At 50.9% G+C, this 17,313-nt stretch overlaps 1 protein-coding gene across 1 annotated transcript in view; it reads right to left on the reverse strand.

The window, feature by feature from the left end:
• The window catches only part of LOC149360629 (sphingomyelin phosphodiesterase-like), a 125,092-nt gene that overhangs the window by 14,258 nt on the left and 93,521 nt on the right, over positions 1 to 17,313 (reverse strand). Inside the window, exon 7 of the mRNA XM_089572418.1 lies at positions 665 to 745. Within this exon, the coding sequence (XP_089428544.1) occupies positions 665 to 745 (81 nt within the window). The remainder of the gene's footprint in view (positions 1 to 664; positions 746 to 17,313) is intronic.

Genomic DNA, 17,313 nt, shown 5'->3' on the forward strand with positions numbered 1-17,313 from the left:
CCGCCTTTCAGTAATGTTTATTTTTGAAGACGGCACATAGGCTAATAGTTTGCATTTGGCGGCGTGGAACCAGTTACCTTGGCTCGTTAGCCACAACTGTCTAGACTTTCAAACAGTCACGACCACGCGAAACTGATTCTACAATGTTTGGGGCAGTCCAGGAAAAGTAGGTTGTCTCGGAAATTCTGAGTAATATTCAGACACGGCATGGTAGGCAGTCACTGTCTTCCGTTGTAATAGCGAGGATAGCTCTGCAGCCGCCGTGTTGCCTAAATGTTACTTTCGCAGCTCTGTCTGCTTCTTGGTAGTTAATAATAAAATTAGCAGTCTACAAGCAACGCATGCGCTAGCCCATTCTAGACAGTGGTCTGCTTTAACAAATTTACAGATGTGAGCATACGTAGCGATGGTAGCTCTTGACAACACACACACTTGATAACACGCTCACTTTTGTATACGTATGGCTGTAGTGCTTGTAAGACAGTATTTAACTGCGAATGCAGGGCTGCTACTGCACTAATAGCTTTTTTATGGAAGTGAAAGAGAGTAGAGTGACTTCCGAAGTCGTCTATTTTCCTGCCTGTCGTCCTTTAGAAATTTCAGTTTAAATCTGAACGCCCAGTGCTCGTATATCTGAACATTGTCGCGTGAATGAGTCACTCACCAGTTCAACGTGTTGCAGTAGTTCATGTTGAGTGAAATTATTTTCAATCCCGGATATGGTCTGACGGCGTAGAAGGCTCCACTGTTGGTACAAAACCGGACGAAAAAAAAGCAATAAACAATCAACTAACATTCAGCAGTTCCTCTCAAAATGGGTGCGCTTTCCTCGCAGTCGTTCTAAATGTATCCCATGGGCCTTAAACCACTCCGAAAGCTCACAGGACACTAGAAGAGCACTGAAGAATGCTTCAAGTCACAAACATGGATGTATATTGAGAGAAGCCAACAGTCGCCAAACCAAGGAAAGAGGGAATGTTTCTACGCTTTCTTTTTTACATGTTGTGTTGGTCAAAGGTAAATAAAAAACTGCCGGCGGCACTTTATGAACTTAAGTTCGAGTAACGCGAAAACATCGGAATTCTATTCCACTTCTATTCTAATTTTATTTAAATTCAATGCCATTAACTTGCAGTCGGTGCAGTTGTATGCACTAGTACTGACTATTATTGGTTGACATTTAGTATTTGCCCTCCAGTGATGGCGTAACACCAATTCGACCAGTCGCGAGTTTTGTAATGCTGCCTCTCTGATAGCGACGCGGATTTTCAAGTCGATGAGTCATGTAATGTTTTCGCATTAATAGCGTAATTATTTAACGGCTTATATATAATTGACTCGAAAGAATAAGAAAAAAATGCTGGCTGTTTAGCATTGCTAACCAGGAGATATTGTGCGCAAGCAGGGTTTTGCAGCTGGACACCAATGCCGTGTACCCTAAAGTGTGACTGAAAGCGCGTTTTCTTCCCTTTCGTGACTTGCACAAAAATGGAAGTTGATGAAGACGACGATAAGGAAAGCACAGTGCAAGATTGCGTTGCAATTTAACACGAGGCGTGATCGGATTGGTTTAGCGAAACATGACGTACTCAAGAGAGTACGAAAATGCCCCTCTAGCCATGTACAAAAATGTTTTTTAAGCATGAAATGCTTTTAGCTCCCGTTGTCGGCAGTGTGGTGACGTCACGCCGAGACCGAGAGATAACATCCAGGCACTGAATTCCACTCATCCGGGCACTGAAACGAGAGCATACGGGCACCATACGAAATTTAACGAGACTCTATGAGCGAGAGGGTCGCGCTTCCGCGCCGTCCCCAAGGATGGCGCTGAAGTCCCACACTCACGCATGAAAAAGACCGGCCGCTGGGCCTTCAGCTCATGAAATTTCCTCCTTTGCCAGGCAGATGTATACACGCTCGCGGCGTATTCGAACGCGCTGCATATACTTTCTTGTCAGGCCTGCATCTCGTTGTGTCCGCGTACGCTTCTGCATCGTCCTGCATTTCATTGTCGCCACCGTCACAGCTGCTTAAGCCGAACAATGAAGCCTGATGAAAGGAAAGGTAGGAAGCGTCTTGCGCAAAACGATCGCTTTGCGAGTGATACGCCACAGCAGAAGACTGCTCGCCCCTGCCGACAACGCCATGATTATGCGGCCGCTCCCGAAAGCGACATGGCCGCGACGGTTCGCGGCTGCCTACCTAAGCCCGCACTATTACAGGCGATCGCTTTGACGCAACAAGAAGAGTATGGTGTGGTGTGTTGAACACTAGATCCATTTAAAGATTTTGACTAGTACCATCTACAACCAATGTGTTATGCCCGTAAATATTTCATGCTTACTCTACTCTCGGTTACGGGAGAGGCAGAGATTTTTTCTTTAAGCTACACGCTGAGAGATTAGCAGTTCAAACATGGCTAGAGAAAAAAGGTGTTTTCGTGTCTGCGGTGAACTGTCACTTTTGTGATGCTGCTGAAATGATTGAGCATTGTTTCATTAATTGTAATGTTGCAATACTCTTCTGGGACATCATGCAACGGACATTGAAAAAAAAAGAATCATTTTGACGCTGCATCATGTAAGATTCGTCACTGCACTACCATTGGTTGATGAACCCTTAGATATGTTATTTTAAATGGAATTACACAGCCTGTGGAAAACACACATGATGGACCAACATTCTGAATCTGTTGTTCCTGCTAAATGCCATTTCTCTGAATTGATTGTACAGCTAAAAGAAATGCATTCCCAGACCAAGTATGAACCGGAGGGGTACTCAACCTTAGTACTGTGTTGTTCATTGCCTTTTTTAGAGTTCTTTGTTGCTTAGATGTGTCGTGTTATAACGTATTAGCTATGTGCTCCGAACTGACTCTTTTCTCGTGCTTCGTTGCTGATGTGTGTTAAGTGACACTGTCTTCTTAATGTTTGTAGATAGCTCATTTACATAAACATATCATCATTGAGATAAATGCCGTGGTGAAATGGTGAAAAAAAAAACGGTGATTCAAAACCCAGTCGCAGCAATATTTATTTTATTTCTCCAGGTTGTCCAAGGCAATGATGGTGCGATGATGACATGGTGGTCTAATGCAGTGGCCCGCGAAGCCGATCTGTGCGTGCTGCCTTGGGCTCAAATCCCGCTTTTTGCATTGAAGTTTCTGTTTATTTTTTATTTCTTTATTACGGCCTTTGCCTATCTGATGCTCTCATGTCGCCTGCTACGCTTTCCCTCTCCAGTAGCGATGTGGATACTGCCACAGCCTTCCAGTTCCTCCGGTTGTGATGGGTTTTGAAATTTGGCTGTATAATGTGAGTGGTTCCTTAATGTCACTTCACCTTGATGGGTGCCACAGCTCCTTGGACCAATCACTAAATTTTGTACCACAGAACGACAGTGTCTTGCCGTAACGACAGCTTAAGTGCTGTAGCATTAAAAAATGGTCTATCTTCTAAAGGTCGCGACGGTTATACATAAGACCCGTCGCTATCTCATTTGATATGACGGCTAAATTCTCCTTCTCAACAGGAAATTCACAGAGTGACATTTCCGAACCATTGGATTTTCGTTTAAAGTGTAAAAGAGTAAAAAAAAAATCAAAACAAAAGAAAGGTGCCATATATCAGTAGAATTGGCGTACCGAACAATGAGGAAGCGCTAAAATGATCAGCCTTCTGACTGAGTGTTAAAATTCATTCACAACCAAGCAATCATCATCATCCTCATCACGATTACTGAGCCTACTGCAGGACAAAGGCCTCTCCTATATCAAATTAGCCCTGTCCTGTGCCAGCTCCGGCCACCTCATCCCGCCAAACTTCCCAACCTTAAGCGCCCACCTTACTTTCTGCCGCCCCATGCTACGCTTGTCCTCTTTTGAAATCCAGTTCGTTACCCTTATGGGTTACCGGCGATCTGGTCTTCGCATTCCATTCCTCGCTCATATCCATTTCTTCTTGATTTTGGCTAGGATGTGATTAACTCGCCTTTGTGTTGCGGCGGCACGTTAGCGCTGCGCGCTATTAACTGAAGAAGGGAAGGAACAGACGCGTAACAGATGATTTAACCAGTTTGCCTGCGGCTCTTGTCCAAGCAACATCTTTTACACTGTTGACCCGGAACACGGACAGCAACGCTGCGCCCCATGACGTTTCGCAGGCCCCGGCGTCCCACGTCCCCTCAGTTGACGCCTACGCCGTCCGTCTTCCGCCATTCTGGGAGCAACATCCTGACGTATGGCTCTTATAAGCCGAAGTCTGTTTTCGCCTGGACAGCATTACCCTCTAGCAATCCCGGTTCGGTCATCTTCAAGTCTCGGGGTCCGCCGAGGTTGCGCTCGAAGTCCGCGACATCCTGGCAAGTCCCTCAGCAGCGGATCATGATCAATTGAATGCAGCCATTCTACAACGCAGTTTGTCATCCAACCGTAACGCCCGGCGTCGAGAAAAACGCCCGCCGCCGCCGATCAGGACCGGCTAGATTTTGACGCGTGGCGTCCGGTGAGACCGGAAGCGGCGGCTGAAGCGTGCCAATAGCAGCGCAGTAAGCCCGCTCTTCCGGACCTCTGCTATGGCCGCCATGGCCGACGAGCTGCGCAGTGTTTTTGGCACGGAAATGTTATTGTCGTGAGAATAAACGCTTCACCAGACTTGAAATGTCGCTTTGTTTGGAGAACACGGCCGAATCTTGGATCGCAATGCCTGCGCTCCCTCCCTGAAGCGAATGTGTCGAAGACAACCACAGCCGCTGGTGTCCGCGGCTCAGCGGGCGTCCAAAAATACGCGACGGCATGCATTCGAGCACGCAAATCTTTATAGATACGTGAGCGCGCGTGCTAAAATTTGTACAGTGGTGTCGAAGTGAAACTTTCCCGATTTTAACATAATAGTAAGCGTCGCTGTTCTCACAGACCTCCTTGCACAGTGGTTTTTGCACTTGCTGATCACATTTGGTTTCGCATCGAGGGATACGCGGCGGAGGGCCGCCGCTTCAACGCTCCTTGTATCTCCAGCCGGGCGTCGCGCCGCCGCGACGTTTTCTGCTGCACGAATGTCGTCGAAAAAACGTCGCATGTATCCCGGGCTTAAGTGACCGCAGCATCTGCTTTGCGCTTGAGAGCTCAGTGACCGGCGTCCATCGCAAGTTCTTCAGCGCATGCAGGGCCTCCTTGGCGACCGCGCTGCCACTTTTAACACCCAGCTACTTCGGGAGCTCTTCGTTCATTGCCTTCCGCCTTCGCTGCAGATGTTACTGGCGACGGCCACCGACACGCCGCTTGCGACTTTAGCCGACTACGCAGAAAAGATCATGGACGTCGCCACGCTCCACCTGGGGGCACCCTCTGTGGCCTGTGCTCGGTCCCCGGCTCTGGACGATCCGTCGCCGCCAATTACAACACCATCCCCGTCGTTTCCTCAAAAACGTGCCGAGCTGCGTGACGACCTGCGTCATCTGCGAGACCTCGTTGCTGGCGTCCTGCGGTCTTCCAGCCACGGCGTCTCTAGTCTCCGCTCCAGCCTTCAGCGGCGCTATCAGAGCCGTTCCGCAACAGCTGCTCCCGTTCCTCCTCACAGCCCATGTTTCGTCACATGGACGAGCGCCACAGCGTGCCGCACTGCTAGTAGACAGTTTTAGCTGAGCGTTTTTGCGGCCAGCGTGGCGGAGCGGACGCGCGGATACACCAGCGGAGAGGCGCGCGAGCAGAGTAGTCTTCTCGAGCAGAGGAGAGTCGCTTCCTCTGCTGCTCCACCTATCGGTCACAAATAGAGTTAGAGTGAAAATAATATCAATTAAGCCTGCTAATAATGCGCTGAAACTGCTTAGTAAAGGTAGATTCTGTGTTTTTAGTTAATTATTTGGGAAGTGTTGCGTTTTAGATGTGCAAAAGAGGCTGCCATCTTTAATACCCGTACACGCCCCGGCGCTCTTACACACGCTCGCGCGCTGCCTAAAGCTCCGCTGGAGAGGGCTTCCCAGCGGGTGTAAGCTTCGCTCTGTAAAAACGCTGGCCGGCTAGCGACGTGCGCATGCGCAGTGGCGTCTGAGCTCGTCCGTTCCTCTCCGCTGGCCGTAAAAACGCTCAGCTAAAGCTGTCTAATATTACCGGTATATTGGCCCTACTGCGCAGCGTTGCACACGACCCTATGGATGGCAGGGAAACGCGCCGAGGAATCACTAAGGGCGACGAGCGCTTACCCGCACGATCAAGGTCGCCTTTTTTATATTACCGCCTCTACCAGCGAACTCCAGTTTCTGGTTGACACAGGTGCCGAGGTCAGTGTATTTCCTACCATCGCTGTGTACTGTACTCTTCCGCCGCTGTGCCATCTCCAAGCCATGAACAGCTCGCGGATCTCAACCAAGGTTTACGCCAGTCATGTCTTTGGATATGACCATTGGATAGGAATAAATCCTTGGAGCGGACTTTCTCTGACATTACACCTTTCTGGTTGACATGACAAGTACGAAACTCTGCGATTAAACTACTGTACTCTCTGTGACTGGCCGGCGCTTCTTTTCTAACCCTTCCCTTTTATGATGCGCCATACCGTTCCTCCGCTTTACGGGGACCCGCTGAGAGAGCTTCCGTTTTTGACAGCCGCCCGTGACTGGACAAAACCGGAAGGGCACGACGTCATGCATCGCATTACTGCTGGTGGTCAACCAACGCATGCCACAGCTCGTCGCATCGCTCCTGAAACGCTCCGCATTGCCCTCCAGGTGTTCGAGCACATGGTTGACATTGGCATCGTCCGGCCATCCTCCAGCGGTTGGTCGCCCCCTCTGCAAGTGGTACCTAAGAAATCAGGCGAATGGCGCCTCTGCGGGGAGTACCGTGCCCTCAACTTGGCCGCTCATTCTGATCGTTACCTCTTGGCGAACATCCATAACTTTACCAGCAACCTGAGTGGCTGCGTGATATTGTCGAAACTTGACCTTCAAAAAGCGTAGCATCAGATTCCGGTTGCTCCTGACGACGTACAGAGGACGGCCATCATCACGTCTTTCGGCCTTTTAGAATTCACGAGGATCCCTTTTAGCCTTCGCAATGCAGCGCATACCTTCCTGCGTTTCACTTGACGTCATTCTTCGCGGTTTCCCATTAGTATTCGCGCATGTCGATGATGCCCTCGTCGCTAGCTCCTTTCCCGCCGAACACCGCCGTCATCTGTGCCTCGTCATCGAACGTTCTCCCGACCACGGACTCATTCTTAACGCCGACAAATGTGTGTTTGGCGTCTCATACTTGCCATTCCTTGGATATCCCGTCGACGCCCACGGTATCCAATCACTTCCACACAAGGTCAAGGCACTCACGGACCTCCCCATCCAAACTTATTACGTCAGCTCCGGCATTTCCTTGGCCTCGTCAACAACTAAAGGCGTTTCATTTCTGGATGCGCTGCCGTTCTGCAACCGCTAGGAAGTTTACTTCGCTTGGCCAATCAAAACACCCCCCTTTTCACCTGGATCGAGACTGCTTAGTTCGCTTGGCTCACGACGCACCCACGAGCATCAGGGTTGGTCTTGCAGGTTCCGCCGTCGGCGGCATTCTGCAGCACTTTCTTAACGGAGAATGGTGTCTGCTCGGTTTCTTATCGAAGCTCTCAGGCTTCAACAGACGCCTGGGCGAGTTGGTAATCCATGACTGCATCACAACATTGTATTAGAAGCGGTGAAAGGGCACCTGGACATTCACCGCAGGGATTATAATTATTGCACACCGCACTTCTCCCAAACAAGGATGATATATAAACACCGCAATCAGCTCACCCGCGAAAATTTTAAAAGCTGCAGATGTCGCGAGGACTGAAAACGCATGTGTAAGTAGTGCTTTGTTGGCTTTAACAGCGACGGAAATGAGGTTTTTGGACGTAAGATAACGACGCAGCTGTTGCTACCTTCAACAGTTGCAGCTAGCATATGTTGATGAGATCGTCATCATGTTTCTTTTGTTGGTTGTGCCTGATGTATATATCTCCGTGGGCCAAGCAATAAAGCTAATTTTGAAAGTCAGCGCTCGTCTTTGTGTTCTTCTCACGTCCCCGTCTTTTTCGCGCTGTCAACAGTCTCATGCTTCTGAGCATCGGTACAGTGCTTTCGGCTGTGAGCTGGTCGCGGAGTACCTCGCCGTGAGAAACTTCCGTTTCGTCTTGGAAGGCCGAAGTGTTGTGATCTTCACGGAACATAAACCATTCACGAGCGCAAAATCTTCATCTCAGACCACATACTCACTCAGGGAAACTCGACAGTTGGGCTTCCTGGCGGAATTTTCTACCGAAATCCGGCAATCAAGGGCGCCAATAAAATTCCCGCCGACACCGTCAGCCGTGTGCCTTTCTTGCTAAAACCCTTTTTTTACCCTACAAGGCTTGGCCCGTTATCAACGCCGGGATGAAGACCTTCAAAGAACATGCTCATCACGTTCATCTTTGCACCTAGGCCCTGTAAATTACACCGCTCCCGGCGGCGATATTATTTGCGACGTGAACCCCGTCACTAGATGCACACGCCCGATATGGCTGTGTGTTTACGCCGAACCCTTTTCAACGATTTTACCGCCTTTCTCATCCCCCTCATCCCTACCCCTCAGTGTCTCGTTGCGGAGCGTTTCGTCTGGCTTGGCCTCAACGCCGAGGTTTGCAACTGGGTTCTGGCGTGCCTTGTCTATCAGGAATGTAAGATTTATTGTTACACTACGACCCCTCTAGGAGATTTCCAGCCTGCAAGATCCCGTTTGGCAGTTATTCACATCGACCTGTTCGGCACATTACCATCCGTTTTACGCGCTTGCCGGAAGCCACCCATATACTGGACAACACTGCGGAAACAGTTGCCTCACCGCTCATTTTCACGTGGACCGCCCGTTTCGGCGTGCCAGCTGAGATAATCACTGACAGAGGCCGCCAGTAGCAGTAGTAGTAGTAGTAGTGGCTTACCATTTAATAATTTAAAGGAAGGAAAAGATTGGAGCTAGTCCCGGCATCTGCCATCGCTACTGGAAGCACCTGAGCTGGGGCAGCGGAAATAGAGGGATAGTAGGCAGACTAGAGAAACTAAATGAAAGAGGTGAGAGGACAGCCAGAAAGGACCGCCGCCAATTGAAGTCCGCACTTTTCGCCAGTTTCACGAAGCTTCTCAGTATCACCGACCTTAAAACTAAGGCTTACCATCCGCAAGCCAACGGTTTGGTCGATAGGGTACACCGTCAGCGAAGGCGTCACTCATGGCTTCCCATTAAAAAAAACCATTGGAACCAATTGGATTTCCAATTGGTTCCAAATGGTTACAATTGGACTAGTTGAGTTTCCAACTGGTTCAAATGGGAATAGTGTTCCAATTGGATGGTCCTATTGGACTATCCATTTGAACCAGTTGGGTTTCCAGTTGGTGGGCCCAATTGGTCTTACCCATTGCATCCAATTGGAACGCCCAACTGCACATAATTTCTCCAATGAATGTTTGCATATTTGACAAAGAAGGTAGAACTAATATGGTTCTTATAATGAGAGGTACCCGTAGCTTAACCTACTAAATTGTATTCATCATCTACACCATCACTGTAGCTGAAATTAAATTAAATAACTGCGCTCAATGGGCAAGCGCCACTGGTTCCAGCATGAGAGCCTCATAAATTGGGTATGTAAGTTGGAGCAGTAGTATGTTCTCTGGATGTACAGTCATGCGCAAAAGTGGAGAGACCACGGCTTCGCCGGCAGGAGCGGCTCCGGGGCCGCACCGCGGCGCTGCTATATCGCGCTGAGCGCTGGCTGCGAGATTGCCTCGCGTGACGCAAAACTTTTCCCTCGCTCTCGGGCTGGTGCTTATCATGACTGACAAACTTCTAGTGCGACGTTCGGCTCTTCTGCTGCTGACGATCGCGTCGAAGGGGAGCGCGCATCGCAAGGAATTTAGGAATAATAGCGCAGTGGCGCTTTAGTGAAGCAAGCGGGCGGTGACGTTGCGTCCACTCACTTTACATCGCAGCGGCAAAGTCCATTCTAATTGTAGTTGTGTGTTCTTAAGCAATAGCGTTAATAGCCGCACGTCTAAAATAATGGTCGTCGGCGTGGGTCGCGTCGAGCGTTTCAAGCCTCGCAGCCTTGAAAAATTTACCAACCCCGGTACCTTGGCACCCCTACGTCCCCCGTTCGAAGCGCCGCAGCCTCGTAAAGTCACCGCCATGTCTCTGGGAGATGGCATAGAAATTCCCACTTCTGTTACTACAAGGCTAAGATGATCCCATTCAGCTCGAAAGCTTCACCTGAAATTTTGACGGTGACAGGATATCCTATGTGGTCTAGGTCACCCAAAAAGAAATCTCCACTACACACGAAATGAGGCAGAAACAAGCAATAACTTCGTTATCTTTTCCTTGCGTAGGGGATAACGTATCCATGTAGCATGATACAGAAAAGTAGCGCTCTCGCGTATGTGTGATATGAATGCAGTTGATCGTCTGATAATTTTTTCCTTAATTTGAGAAGTCATCTGCACGATACTTTCGCCTTTTAAAGGAGCTGATAGCTCCTTCCAATCGAATATTCGGAACAAGATTTCTTGCTCCTTAAACAGGAGAGCGCAGTTCAAAGGATGATCTGGATTATGATGCTGAGTTTTGATTGGCAACCGCGACGCCGTGATGTATTTTGTGCTGTATCGTTCAGCCACTCAGCTCCTCCAGAGCGCAGGTACGAAAAAATGGAGACCACGCGAAGTATGACGAACTGCTTGTTAGCGCCATATGACGACGCGTGCCTGAATGCCCCGTGTCCTTTTGTTAATGATGCTGGCTTGTTCACCGACACGTTTATATAAGACACGAAATTTTGCATTCAGAAGCGGCAGGGACAGCTCTTTGCTTTTGAGATGTGAGGCTAGCTTGACAAGTGAGTTTGAGCATGCGAGCCGTTTTTCAATCCATCTTTATCGTGAGCCTTTATCGCGACGAATCTCCGAGCAGGTTTCTACTAGCTGTCGGAACAACGGCACGACTGCTGCCCAATGGTAGACATTCCCTCCTGATAAGGCTGCTTTTTGCAGGCTATATCAATCGCTTTCACATGTCTGGGTCAGCCATTTGAAAAAATGTCGCCGCCTGTACCATTCGCCGAAAGGAAAAGGATTGTTGAGCTCATTCTTCGAGGCACTTCTCAACGCGCAGTCCGTCAGTTAACCAGCCGTTAACGTAATACGGTCAGTCGCATTATTCGCGCGTACCATGATGAAGGTGGTCGACTTGAAGACGCAGAGCGCAGCGGTCAACCTAGGTCTACTGATGAGGAAACAGGCAGGCTGATCGTCTAACGGGGGACGTGGGTACCGGGGTTTCAAGGCTGCGAGGCTTGAAACCCTCGACGCAACCCACGCGGACGACAATTATTTTCGACGTGCGGTTATTAACGCTATTGCTTAAAAACACACAACTACAATTAGAATGGCCTTTGCCGCTGCGGAGTAAAGTGAGTGGACGCAACGTCACCGCCCGCTTGCTTCACTAAAGCGCCACTGTGCTATTATTCCTGAATTCCTTGCGATGCGCGCTCCCCTTCGACGCGATCGTCAGCAGCAGAAGAGCCGAACGTCGTACTAGAAGTTTGTCAGTCATGATAAGCACCAGCCCTAGAGCGAGGGAAAAGTTTTGCGTCACGCGAGGCAATCTCGCAGCGAGCGCTCAGCGCGAGATAGCAGGGCCGCGGTGCGGCCCCGGAGCCGCTCCTGCCGGCGAAGCCGTGGTCTCTCCACTTTTGCGCACGACTGTACATATTGAGCTAATATATGCTACTAGTGCCTGAATGTGCAGTGTTGCTTGTGTGTGATGTATGTGTGCCTGTTGGCTTTGATATCCATAAAAACATCTTAATTTCAATTCCGTAGAAAAATGTTGATTGGCACTAGGCACAGCACCTCCATGCAGTCCTCATAAATCAGTGTTCCTTTTGCACATTATAATATGTTAAGTTTTAGAAATATTTATTCAAGTTTCTAGAGCATATTATTCACAAACATTTAGCTACCTCTCTCAATGAACATAACATATTTTGTGAATATTTTCTGGGTGAAATAACTGTCTGGCCTAATGGGTCCAATTGACTAGTCCAGTTGGGTCCAATTGGTTGGGTGGCTAAAAACACAACAGGAACCATTTGGTTCCAATTGGGAAATCCAATTGGAACCAATGGGAATGTCCAATTAGTTCCATTTGGGATGTCCAATTGGTTCCAATGTTTTTTTTTGACTGGGTTACCACCGTCAGGAGTACTGGGCCACTTCCGTGACAATCCTTCTTTTAGGCCTTCATACGGCCATCAAGGAAGGCCTCGGATGTGTCCCTTTTCACCACGTTTGTGGCATATTGTTGCGTCTACTGCCGGATTTTGGTGTGCCCGCCTGCTAAGAGCGTCGTTTGTCCTTCTCCTGGCATACCTTACGTTGAACGTCTCACCACTCTCCAGTGCCGTATCTCCGCCCTTCCGACACGCGCTCGCCAACGCTAGCGAACCTTTTTCTACCCGCGATTTGCAAGACAGCACCTACGTTTTCTTACGCGTGGGTTGCACCCGCCGTCTGCTTTAGGCCCCTATGTGTACGCCATCTCGTCGTAACGCGGGGTGACAATGCTTACACGCTGCGCGTAAACGGTCGCGACACCGTCGTCTCTTTGGGCTGCCTAAAGACATCTCCCTGCCCTCTTTCACGTCAGCGGAAGACTGTTCGCTGGGACGACTCCGTCTCCTGATGGGGAGATCCTGGGGTGGCACGTTAGAGCCGCGCGATGTGAGGTGAAGAGGTGAAAAAAAGGAGACCCGCAGAGGCGTGAATAAACCAGTTTGCCTGCTGCTCTTGTGGAAGCAGCATTTCTACAGTTTCCTGATCCACTCTGCTCTCCTCTTTGCTTTTCATGTTACGCCTATCATTTTCCTTTCCTTAGCTCATTCGATTCTATGGGCCACGCTTCCATTCAGTACCCCCAGCTGGGAGTCATTTCCATGTGTAGATGTTTTAAATATACGTTGTCATCAAAAAAATGCTTCATACTTTCAAAACCTGTGTTAGGAAGGAGTAAAGTTTCGCTCTTGCTTCCTTCTGATAGCAAAAGCGAATAGGTTCTTTTTCTCTTCTTTCTTCTGCACCAGGGGTGCCCCGTCGGAGACGGCTTGTTATTACTTGAAGGCTGAAGGTCTATAGGAGAAGATACTTGCAAACAACAGAGAACTTGCAGGGGATATAAATTGAAGCTTTATATACAATAGTTTACATATATACACAAGTTGAGCAGTGAGCACAATAACAACATGGAACTGGCTAACATTTAGGGGAGGCCCCTACTCGGCATAGCCGAAGATGCGTTACATCTGTTTCCGTAGCCCAGAACCCCTTTTCCGGGCTCCGGGACCCAGTTTTAAAGACACATGGGCCCGACCCACATTCATCAGCATCCAACCGTGTCAAACTCTTAACACGATTGGTTATTAGCCGTGTGGCCCGCCCTCCAACTTCCTTAAGGCACATAACTCTCTCCCAAATGTACATACTGTAAAAAGGGCATCTTTTTCACATAAAACATAGTACATTCCGAGAATTCACACACATACGGATTGGCCCCCTGGGTTACGTGCCCCGCCCCACACTTCCACCGTATTAAACAAACTCTCTCCCCTATGGAAAGAACAGCAAAATACTTACAAACCACATAGCAAAACACTCCCACTATATCAGACCAACTCTCTCCCCTAAGGAGGAAGAAGCAAAACACACAAACCAACATAGCAAGACACTCCCACGTCTGTCTCCCCAGTACCCGTGACCTTGACGCTTCCCGGCACTAGGGCAATTGTCGGCCCCAACCCAGCTGCGACTGTCGCAAACATCGCCCGGGAGCGCAGATCCACTTTCCGATAAGAGTCGGATCACAATGGACTGCCGAAGCCACCAGTTGTACTCCGGGGTCGGGGCGGCGACATAAGTCAAGCGGCCGCCACTCTCCCCAATTAAGCAGGTGGCAGTGCTCGTCCTGTGCGGCGGCGTCTTCTGCGCGCGGCCCGTTTCTTGAGCCCGCGTTGTCGTCGAGCCTCGGGGCTATCCCGGACGCCAGCCAGCTGCACCGCCGCCCACAGCTCCCATTCATCCGGACGCACCGGACCCCGCTTCGTTCGGCAGTGTTCTCTTCTCAAAAGAAAAGCGGTCGAACCTCCGAACGAAGCGTCCGAAAGTTAATTGGGCCGCAAGTGGTGTTTGTGAAGCCGCGGTGAGCTGTCGGCGTAAGATGAAACGGCGGCTTGACCTTTTTATGCTCTTGGTTCTTTGTGCACTGGCACAAAGGCGAGGAACACGCGTCCTTCCCCAAAAGGGGACAATGGGAGGCTTGGGTGAGCCCGCTTTGCTGCTCTCCTCGCAGCCGCCCCCCCCCCCCCCCCGCCGGGGGCTCTCCGGGTTCTGCAGCGGCGACACCAAAGGCGACAGAAAGATGGGCGCTCCTAATGAGACCGCGCGCATCCCCATATCTCCCTGGGGCCCGCTCAACGACGAAGCCCCCCTTCCTTAGCCGCGAAGAAAGGAGGGGGGAGGGGGGGAATAAACACACATGGCGCATGCTAGCCCTCTACACGCCCCCCTCAAAATTCATCTAAGGGTTGCAGCACGCTTAGATGAATAAAAACAAACACAAAAAGAGGGCTAGTGGCTTACCTACAACGAACCCAAAAACGAAACTAAGCACGCACTTCAAAAGTAAAAACGTTTCATGCATGCTGTGGTCGTAGTACGGGTGTCCCGGTCCATTGGCTGTACTTACAGTCAGTGCCACACACGTGCGTACGCGTTTCACACATTCACATTCAGCGCCTTGACAGAAGGTCACGCTGTTGCACCGCGACCAGTTAAACCTGCATGCACAGCCCCGTCCTGCTCGCGAATGAGCACACATACACACAGACACTTGCAACTGAAGCACTCGTATGAGGTCCGCAAGTGGCCGCGTGAGCCTCCTTGGTCGCACCGAGTGTCCCTGTGTGCATTCGAGCCGTGATGTGTTATCAACGAACACGGTTAACGGCTAACGGTCACTCAGCTCATGCGCCTGGTGCCGCCACGGGGCGAGAATTCAAAAGCTGCTGCCCTCCAGGATCGAAAACATCCTGGTCCGCGATGGGTCCGAATCCCCGCGCACGTGATGCCCCTGAGGGTACGCTTTCTCCGGCGTGCCAGTACAAACCGCGCGAAGCGTAAGGAGCATAGCCCCTGGTCGGCCTAGTAACCATACCACTGCGGCCGGTTTTGCTGCACTTGCTTTGGCGTACTGCCGCACGGAACGTATTGCTCCACGCGCCGACTTTCGGCGTGAAAGCCACGCACCTGCCTCCTGGTACTATGCCTCGCTTGGAGCCATCTGCACCTTTAATGCACGGGCAAACCTTAAAATTGCCGCTCCCTGATTGATCTACTCCTGCCGGTTTCGTGGCTGCGTCTGAGACGGCATGAGCTTCCTCGCAGTCACCTGACCCGAATTTGCCCTTCGGCCAGTCCCTACGCATCTCCCTGTCCTCACCTGACCTGATCAGACACCCATTGGGTGCGTTCGACAACTGTGCGGTACTTCCCCTGGTCGGCCCAGCAGGCCCACCTCCATTCTCTGCCTCCGAAGAAAGGCTCTTGCCATCAGTAACGCTCCTGGGCACTTCCTGCCCTATGCCCTGCACAGTGTGCCGTTGCCGCAGCGGTAGCTCTCCTCCTGGTGTTAGCTCGCCAACCTTCCGTCTTTCGTTGCTGGCCGTTTCATGCCGAACGGACTCCTCTTTTTCGCAGCTTGCCTGCGACCGGGTTTTTCTTCCCGAACTCGTGCCCTCGTCCCTGGCCTCATCTGCGGTAGAGCTGATCTGAGCGGATTCCTCGTCGGAGTGCGCGATCACTGCCTCTAATGCCGCGGCGCTCTGTTCCATCAGGGTGCTTCCTTCACTTGAAATTTCAGTTTCCCGATAAGCTGACTCCCTTCTTGCTTCTGCCTGGCCGTTTTCGTCTCGTTCTTTTGATATGTCGGAGGTCACAACCTCCGCCATCAAGCCTGCAACAATTTGACCGCTGTCCCGTTTGTTATCGGTCAATTTGGTCTCGCTTACCCCCAGATCATCAGAATTTGGCTCCTCCCCTTCGTTACGAGCCGCCCGCAGTGGCGGGAAATCTGTGATACCCTCGCGCCCCTCAGGAACCTCGTCCTCACTTCCTGCGCTTTTTGCGGTCTTTTCGGAAAAAGAGGGGTTTCTGCCTACCGGCCGACTGCTTACAGCGTCCTGCCTGCTTCTTTCTTGGCCTGCGCTGGACAAGCATATCAATTTGCCCTCCAGCGCAGACGGCCTCACCTCTCGGGACTCGGAGCAGTTCTGTATGGCTAGTTGACTAGCTCTTCTAGACTCCCTGAGCTTAGCCACTTCGAGCCCTAGCTGCTCAAGCTTCGCTGTTACCACCTCCCAATCCTGAGGCAGCGCCTTTCCAGCATTTTGCTCTGCAATTTGCGCCTGCAGGTCCGCTAAGCGCGCCTTCCAGAATTCCAATTGGTCCCTCACATTGAGTGTGGGTCGGCATAGATGGCCCTCCATACCGCTTCCGTACCCCTCGACTGTCCTAACGGCTCGAAACACACGAACAGGGACGTGAACAATGCGACCAAGGAAACTCACAGTTTCGATGCGTCGTTCCGCATGGCCAGCTCCTTGGGGTCGCGTCCACAGCCACTTTCCGCCCGCTGCGATGAGCTGTCGCACGCCGCTTTACCAGTGCCCGTCGCCGTCACCTTGCTTTGAACCGCAGGTGATCGTCGAGTCTCCGCCTCGACGCGCTGCTTTCCTGACCGGAAGCCCTTACGCGCCGCTGGACTATCGCTGAGGTCCTTGCCGCTCACTTGCTCGCTCTTGCTCCTGAAGCTGTCCGCCTGCGATCAGCTGCCACTTGCCGTCGGTGTCCTCGACTGTCGCCGCTCCACTGGAGACGATGGCAGTTGACTTACGATGACGGGACCTGGCTTCCTCGACCGCTGCAGCTACTCTCCGCCTGCGCCTCGTCCTCCCAAACCGCCGATGCTCGACTTGTTGATGCCTGGACATCTCTACTGTCTTGCCTTCCCTTTCTCCTGTGCTCCCTTCTGATAGCAACAGGATCCTGTCGACTGCGCCAGTAAAGTTTCGCCTTCTTTCTCCTGTGCTCCCTTCTGATAGCAACAGCGAATAGGTTCTTTTTCTCTTCTTTCTTCTGCACCAGGGGTGCCCCGTCGGAGACGGCTTGTTATTACTTGAAGGCTGAAGGTCTGTAGGAGATGAT

Source organism: Amblyomma mixtum, chromosome 2 (genome assembly GCF_055824585.1).
Source record: "Amblyomma mixtum isolate Tamu chromosome 2, ASM5582458v1, whole genome shotgun sequence".
Taxonomy (NCBI): Eukaryota; Metazoa; Arthropoda; class Arachnida; order Ixodida; family Ixodidae; genus Amblyomma; species Amblyomma mixtum.